Source organism: Ailuropoda melanoleuca, chromosome 16 (assembly GCF_002007445.2).
Source record: "Ailuropoda melanoleuca isolate Jingjing chromosome 16, ASM200744v2, whole genome shotgun sequence".
Taxonomy (NCBI): domain Eukaryota; kingdom Metazoa; phylum Chordata; class Mammalia; order Carnivora; family Ursidae; genus Ailuropoda; species Ailuropoda melanoleuca.
The window spans coordinates 40096963-40105277 of NC_048233.1; the positions used below are offsets into that span (position 1 = coordinate 40096963).

At 50.9% G+C, this 8315-nt stretch overlaps 1 protein-coding gene across 1 annotated transcript in view; it reads left to right on the forward strand.

Annotated features, from left to right (window-relative positions):
* Window positions 1-4748: 4748 nt before the first annotated feature.
* The window catches only part of ASIC1 (acid sensing ion channel subunit 1), a 35566-nt gene continuing 31999 nt past the window's right edge, over window positions 4749-8315 (forward strand). Inside the window, exon 1 of the mRNA XM_002922385.4 lies at window positions 4749-4852. Within this exon, the coding sequence (XP_002922431.2) occupies window positions 4773-4852 (80 nt within the window). The 5' untranslated portion in view covers window positions 4749-4772. The remainder of the gene's footprint in view (window positions 4853-8315) is intronic.

The following is an 8315-nucleotide window of genomic DNA, read 5'->3' on the forward strand; positions in this document are numbered from 1 at the left end:
TCACATTTGTTCATCTGTGAAATGGAAATGAAGCAGGTAGTAAGGCCTATCTATGTCCTAGGGCAGTGGTGAGAGTCAACAAAGCCTCAGGATAAGAAAACCTGGTAGCGTTGTCTCCGTGTTCATGGGGATTCGTGGTATGTTCCCTGGCCAGGATGGGCCTGCGCTTCATCCAGAAGCTCTAGAGGGTTCTTTCGAGTTCTAGGATCATGGCTCTGGGCCCCACCCTCCCCAGTGAGCAGAGGGAGTAGTTTCTCTGGAAAAGGTGGATGATGGGTTTTTGTTTTGTTTTGTTTTGTTTTGTTGGGCAAAGGGCCTGAACTGAGGAGTTGACTCCCCCGGTCCAATCCTGAAAGACATCCCGGAGAGGGAGGTTTTAGAAGTAGCTGGTCAATAAGTGTCTCTTTCCAACCTTCTACCCTCGCGTTTATAGGCTAACTGCCCCCTGGAGGTGTGCAGTGGATGCAAACGAGGTGACTTCTGCCCAGCTTCCAGGCAAATGGACAAGGCGTTAGGCAGGAGAGCGCCGCAGGGAGCCTGGGGGATGGGATTAATATTCCTCTCCAGGCTGCCTGGAAACATCTGCAGTGTTTTTCATATGATATCTGGTCTCTACATCAGCTTGAGAAGGGGGTGTAACCAACATAAGGTTGGATAACTTGACAATTTTTATATGCTGGAAGGAACTGTGACTCAGGTGGGCTGGACAACACCATTCCATGCTGCCTCCGACTGGAGCAAAAGGTTTGAAGCTTCAGTCCCAGGCCTGGTTCCTTTGGCTGAGCTGGGAACCTGGGCAGGGCTTTAAGAGGAAGGCACTACTTACCCAACTGAGCACAGAGAATGTTTTGGAAAGCGTAGAGCCCTGCACAAATGCATGGTACCTTCATATGCTTCTTTTCTGGTTCCAGCTTCGTTTCCCACTAACCCCCTGCATGGTTCTCCCCTCTGGCCAGATCTCACTTTATTTTCTGCTGACACATCAGGCTGATTCATGTCTTCGCCTCCCCCATTGCCTATCCAGATCTCACCCATCCGTCGAGGCCTCCACGAAGCCTTGCCTACCATGCGAAGTGGCAGTAAGACTAGACTTCCTTGACTTACTGTTCACTTTTTATGAATGTGTCCTGATCCCACAAGAGAGTCTCCAACTGATTCTCTGAGGGCCCAGACTGTGGCCTTATCTCCTACCTCTTTGTACTCTCAGGGCTTGCAGAGAGTCTGGTACATACTGGGTGTTAGGAAAACATTTACAGCTGGAGGTGATTGTGGGGGTGGTGCTCATGAGAGAATCCACATTTGAGTTTAAAGCAGAGGTGAGTGAAGGGGGCACTTGGATGGCTCGGTCAGTTAAAGGGAATGCAATTACTGGATCGTAGAGAAGTTCTGTTTTTAACTTTTTGAGGAAACTCCATACTGTTTCCCACAGTGGCTGCACTGGCTTGCATTCCCACCAACAGTGCACGAGGGTTCCTTTTTCTCCACATTCTCGACAACACTAATACAGCCCTACTTGAGGGGATAGGATTACACAAGGGCATGAATACTGGGAGTGGCCAGCGGGAGTCACCTCAAAGGCTGCCTACTACAATGATAAATATCGTAATGATGATGGTGGCGGAGGAAAGATGGAGAATATGATTGCATCCGGGATGGTAGGGTAACAGAGAGGGAAAGTATTCGTGTCCATATTAGAGCTGAAAAGTGAATCCTCCAAATCAGATCTGGGCAGAGGAGTGCCGCTGACTAGGGCCAGATATACAAGACCCACTCTTCTCCCCTGCACCCCAGCCCATCCCAGGTCCAGGTCCATATCCATTCCCCTAGAGTCCTCCCTCCCCATTGCTTTCTTTGCCAATCACCCCCACCCTAGGCTGATGTTCTCCTGTAGGCAATTAATGAGCTAAGTAATGGCCAAATGGAGAGCAATTACCACCAGCAATCAAAGGAAGGAAGGAGAAGAGAGTGGTCAGAGGCCCGGGGGAGACAGAGAGGTGCTGCCAGTTTGGGGGCTGGGCTGCAGTTCTCACAAGTGAGATAAGGCCATCCTCCAATCCTACACTGTGTCCTCACATCCATGTTCCCACAGGACAAAGCCCACCAGCAGCATCACTGTATCTTCCCTCTCTCAATTCTTCGCGTAGGCTTTAGGCTAGAGCTTTGCTAAGCTCAGGCTAGTCCATCCTCTCCAATCCCCCTGCCTCTAGCTCCTTCCTCTAATCTTTCCCCACTTCGGACTACTTGCTATTTCTTAAAATCCCCCCGATATTACCTCTGTTCTTTGACAAGCACAGAAGAGGTTCATCTCTTCTGATGTCTCATACCTTCCATGACTATCACTAAGCCCCCTAATCCCACCCCAATGCCAAGGTTTTTAGGTCTGGTAAGCCAAAATAAAGCCTATTATCTGGAAAAGTCTCTTTAAGCAGACAGGTGATATTGGGTGCCACGGACCCAAGTCCTCTGGAAGTAGAACCATCGGGTTGAGTGACAGGGGAGAAGTATATTAGATTGGGAGGAGGAAGGCCAGGATTCTAATCCCAGATTTGTCACTCACTAACCGTGCCTCTTCTGCTCAATGTCCTCATCTGTTTAATGGTGGTAGTTGGAGGTGGAGGGTAGATCAGATGACCTCTGAAGACCCTGCCAGTTCTGAACTTCTCTGATTCAAATTCCCATGAGAATGGTAGGGGTTGAGTGGATGATGGCCAGGCTAGAAGGCCAAGGGCCATGTGGCTGACAGAATAGTGTCTGTTTGCAAAGGATAATCAAACCTAGTCATAGTGGGGGGCCTTCAGTCTGTGTACCATAGGACCCCGGGCCACCCCAACCTTCCTTTCCTGCATCTGCCCAGTCTCCCCACCCCCCAGGTGCATGACCTTAGAATTGCAACTCCCCCTCTGGCCCTCATCAGCCTGTCCGGACACTCCGCATCTGCCACTTCAGTCCCTTAAGATACCACTCACCTCTTTTGTTTCTTTTCCTCCTCCCAACACACCCATATTGTCCCCACCCTAGTTCAGACCTTAGCCTCTTCCCTCCTGGGCCTCTGGAAGATACACCTGGCCATGCTCATGCTTCCCACGTGCTTGGTCTGCATGACACCTCTCTCTCCTGGTTCTTCTCTCTGACCGATCTTCCTCAGTTCCCTTTCTCTTCCAGCCTCCTTTCCTGCCTCTGGTCCTGCAGCGCGCCCCTTAAATTTGGGTGAACTCCCTAAGGCTTTGTCCCTGGCCGTCTCATAATGGTAACATAACAAAGGCAAAAACAACTCGGATTTAGTGGTTCTTACATGCCACAAAGGACCTTCACATGTATTTTTATTTGATTCTATGAGGTAAACTATTCTCTTCCATTTAATAGAAGTCAATTTTGCCTTCATGGAGTCTCTGAAAACTGTCCTTTCCTTTTTATTTCCATTGCCACTGCTTTAATTCAAGCCTTTAATGCCTCGTCTTAGACCCTTGCTTCAGTGCCCTAGCTCACAATAGTGCAGGTCGTAGCGGCAGAGAAGGGAAGGCTGTAGTTCCAGTTAACCAATTGACCAAGGGCTTAGATTTAGCTGAACCAGACCAGGCCCCACTCAGAACACAGTGGGCTGTACTGTAAAGATAAGGCACTCAGAAGTAGAATCATTCTGGGGAAAAGATTAGGGTCACACACAGAAATTCAGAATCTGTGATTGGTCCAAGCATGAAGAGGACGGTTCCTAATGGAATAGGTGAAGGGCTGCATAATGAAGTCCGGGAGAATCTCTCTGGAACCCCCCCCAGACAGGACCTTGTGCCTGGTCCCAGATCAACTCCAGGCAACTCAATCTGCACCCTCAGCCTGCTGGAACAGGTAAACCTTGACTTTCTAGGTTAAGCCAGAAAAATCCTACCCCAGGAAGAAAAGAGAGTAAGAATGAAGAAAATAATATTACAAATATTGAACAAAGAAATTTAAATTAAAGATATTGTTTTTGTAATGGGCTTTTGGGGGGATGATCATTGTAATATTGGTTTTTTTTTTAATTTTATTTTTGAGATTGAGAGAGAGAAAGAGAGAGCACAAGTGGGGGGAGGGGCAGAGGGAGAAACAGACTCCCTGCTGAGCAGGGAGCCTGAGGCGGGATGGCAAGACTCCATCCCAGGACCCTGGGATCCTGACCTGAAGGCAGACACTTAACAGACTGAGCCATCCCAGTGCCCAGTAATATTGTTTGTTTTGTCTGCACTTTAAGATGTTGCAAGTTTTTAAGAAAACCTGATTTATGAAGAGTTTAATTTCACTTGCAGTCGATGTTTAAATATTTGAGGAAATACAATTTGCCAAATTCATAGGTTTTTGATTTATTGGTTGTATAAGTGGCATGAGAATATTTAGAGGAATGTTAATAATTGAATAAAGATTAATAAACTGGACATCAAAGTAGAAAAAAATAATGAGTATTCCCCTCCATGCCCAAAAGTGCTTGAGACATTAAAGAACTTCTCATCCTAAACTTCCCATCTGTGATTTCTGGTTTCTTCAATTAATTCCCATCCTCTTGCCAAGGCTTCTGTGACCCCATTTGCTCATCTATAAAATGGGGTAATATTACTACCTACTTAGAGGGTAGCTGTGAGGATTAAATGAGAGAATTGCTCCCCTAGCACTTAGAACGATACCCAGTGCACAACAGCTCAATAATGTTGGCTATCTTTATCTTCCCCCGGTACCACTTTAATCCTGCTCAGAAGCCTGCAGCTGCTCTCCAATGACCCCAGACAAATGCAAGCTCCTTCCGTATGTCAAGAACCTTCATGTCCTCACCTCCGCCTGCTTCCCAGCCTTGGGTCTCACGATTCCCCGTCACCCACCACACAAGGTTACTATCTATTTGCTTCACTCTCATCCTCTATGATCATTTCTCCCATCTCTTCCTCCTCCTAAAATGCCTTGCCTCCTTACTATGCCATTATGGCTAATTCGAACTCCTACCCATGCTTCAAAACCCATCTCAAATGCTCCATCCTCCAGGACATTTTCTTGGTCATCGTTGATTCTCTTCCTCCTTGGAGCACTTGATTAGTAGTTCTTTCCTGGCAAACATCACATTCTGTCGTGCATCACGTCTTCCTTATGTGTCTGGTCCTCCCAGTTGGTCCATAAGCTCCTTGAAGGTGAGACTCACTTCTAATATTGATCTTGGGGAGCACAGGGCTGCCCTGCCCAGGTCCTGGCACGTAATAAACGCTCAGTGAACAGGTGTTAGAGTCCTTTAGCTCGGGGTGGTTGTGTCATCTAAGCAGAAGCTGCAGGGACCTCCAGGCTCCCCAGGCCAGTGTCCCCACCCTCACTGGCCTATGTAGACCATAGACACACAGGACACCGAAGGAGCCCACAGTCTGTGTGTGCTGGGGCCCACGGAGCGGATGAAAAATGGCAGAGCCACGTTCCAGGACCATGTGGCGCTCTATCTGCTCAGCTCACCAGCATTCTCCCAGACAGTCAACCCTTCAGTCAGTCAACATTGTTTTCGGACTCTTGCATGCCAGGCCCCATGTGAGGTGTGACAGACACCAGTGCTGGTGCCACTTCCCTAAGAGGTACGCCCGTGGGCCCGGAACTTCCATGTGTACACATGTGTGTGCCCACACGTGTGCCCCACGTGCCCGACTCTCTTCTCCTGACTAGCCGAGCAGTCTGTAAGCCCAGGCTGAGAGGACTGCCTTTTACCCTGTTTCCAAACAACTCCCTTTTCTGCGCCAGAGCCCTGCTTCTCCCTTCTGTTTGCCCCTCGCCTCCTCCTCCCTCTGTTGGGGCTGCCGCTGATGATGAAATTTGGCTTGCAACACCCTCTTCCTCCCCTTCCTGCAGGCCTGGGAGAGGATTAAGCCGCTGGAGTCTGAAATCGGAAAGATCCCAGCTTCTGCTCCCCGGCACCTCCCCACGCCCCCTCCTCCTCCCCGCCCATGCAAAACCAGAAAATTAATCTCCCCTTCTGCCTGTGATATGGCGGGCTGCATTACAAGCTGGGCGTCGAGATAAAGCGGGGAGCCGCGGGACAGCAGCCCGGCGCAGGGGCCCTGGGTGGGGCCGGCCTGGGAGATAAGGGCCTCCCAGCCCCATGAATTATTCACCGGCACTGCCTCCTCTGGCTCAAAGGCTGCCCTGAGCGCTGAGATTGCGCCTTCCAGAGGGGCCTGGGTAAGGTGGGAGGAGGGTCCATGGGGAAGCCATGGGTTGTAGAAGGGTCCTCCTGGGGCGGGGAGGATTGTGCTCAGTGGAGGGACAGCTCAGAGACACACGCGCCCCACAGGGCCGACTGATGCAGAGGGTAGAGGATATCCCCAAGCCCAAGGGACCCTTAGACTCTGCTCTGGCCCCCAGGGATGCTCCTCATTGATGCAACTCGCCAAACACTTCTGAGCAGCTCTAAGTGCCAGGCCAGCGCCCAGTCCTGGCCTCCTGGAGCTCCAGACGCAGTCCCTGCCCTCAAGGTAGCCAGGATCCAGGGGGCTGGCTGAGTGTGGGTGGAGCCCAGTCATCCCCTCACTTCCATCTGCCTCGTCCACAACCCTTACCCCCTTCCCTCCCGTGGAGGTCTAGACAGCTACTCCCCACTCCGGTGAAGCACTTCACCTTGAGGAGGGGGTATGAGGGGATGACACAGGACAGACCTGCTGTCAGGGCAGCCGGAGCTCACGGAACAGAGACCAAGGCAGCTGGTACCCCAGGAAATGGGAGGTCAGTGCTAGGGTGAGGGATTAACCAGGGAAGTTTCCTGGAAGAGGAAAAGGCCCAGACACTCTGTGGGTCTTTTGTTTCTCTGTTCACTCTTCAAAGACCCAGAATTTTAAAGCCGGGAAGGGACCTTAGCAGTCTCTTCCCTATCTTGCAGTCTCTGTTACCACCTTCTCTCCTCATCCTTTCCGCCTCAATCTCCCTTCCCTCCTCCTCCTTCCCCCACCAAGTCTGCCCTCTTAATCTCTGCCTTGGCCCCAATTTCTCCACCTCTCTCTTGCACTCTGCCTTTCTCTGTCTCTCCATCTCTCTGTTTTCTCTTTAATCATCCCTTTCTTCTGAAGCCGTGACTCCCTGAGTGTCGTGATGACACACAAACTGGGGTGTATGATGGAAGAAAGGTGCCCATCTGCAGGCCCCTTCCCTGGGGAGGAAGGGAGAAAAAAGAAGGGTCCAGCATGGTCCTGGATGTGCACAAGAACTGCCAAGACCCTGAAAATGTCAGCAGGAGCAGTTTGGGGAGAGAGCCCCCAGAGAGTCACTGGCACAGAAAAGAGACAGATACTCCGAGAGCCAGGAGTGAGAGGTGCTGGGTAGGGACCAGAGGGGACCTCTTCAAATTACAGAAGTGGGGACCCAGTCTGGCAGGTGACCTTGAACCCTGACTCCTGGAGACCTGGAGCACTCCAAATGAGCAAACACGCCACATTCTCTGAGACCCACATTCAAGTTGGAGAGGGAGGGGTGATGAGAGCAGAGGGAGAAGGGGTGGAGAGTGAAGTGTGGCCTGAATAAGAGGAGGACATGGGGAGAAGGGTGAGCTCTGAAGGATGGAAGAGGCAGTGACTTAGCTGGGAAAGGGAGGGCAAGCTAAATGGGGGAGGAGAGAGATCAGAGACAGGACCAGGGAGGAAGAGAGGAAGACAGCATGGGGTTGAGGGGAAAAGGCGAGGGTAACAGAGAAATGAGCTAGGAAGGTAAGAGGAGCATTCGGACCAGAAAAGAGAAAGCAGAGGGGAAAATGAGAATCACAGGGGCAACATGGAGCCCAGAGGGGAGAGGGAGGGGTGTGTTGATGGGTCCCATCAGCCTTAGGTCCACAGCCCCTTCCCAGCCGCCTGCTAATTAACTCCTTAATTGTCTCTGCATTTGCTGAGGTGGCAGATGAAGTGGGTGCAGACAGATTGGGGCTTGTGTGATTTCACGCATGGGGGAGCAGAGAAGAGCCGCCTGGGAGTCCCAGGGGGCTTCGCCCCCCTCTTTGCCCTCCTCCCTTCCCCCTTGTCTGTGAGAGGCTGGAGGGTGCTTCTGTACCTAGAGCAGATGGGGCCATCTGCAAAGGAAGGGTCCATGGGGAATTTGCCCCCATCAGCCTCTCAGGGATGAAAATAATACTTGCTACTATTGATGGAACACCTACTGTTTGCTAGGCACACATTATTTCATCATTGTGGGCTTTAGCCAAATCTTATGACTTATTGAAACAGTGAGGCTCAGACAGGTGAAGTAACTTGTCCATAATCACACAGCACTGGTGTGACAGAGGTGGAATTTGAATCCCAGGTCAGCAGAATGCCAAAGCTCCGGTGGCAGGGGTAGGGGGG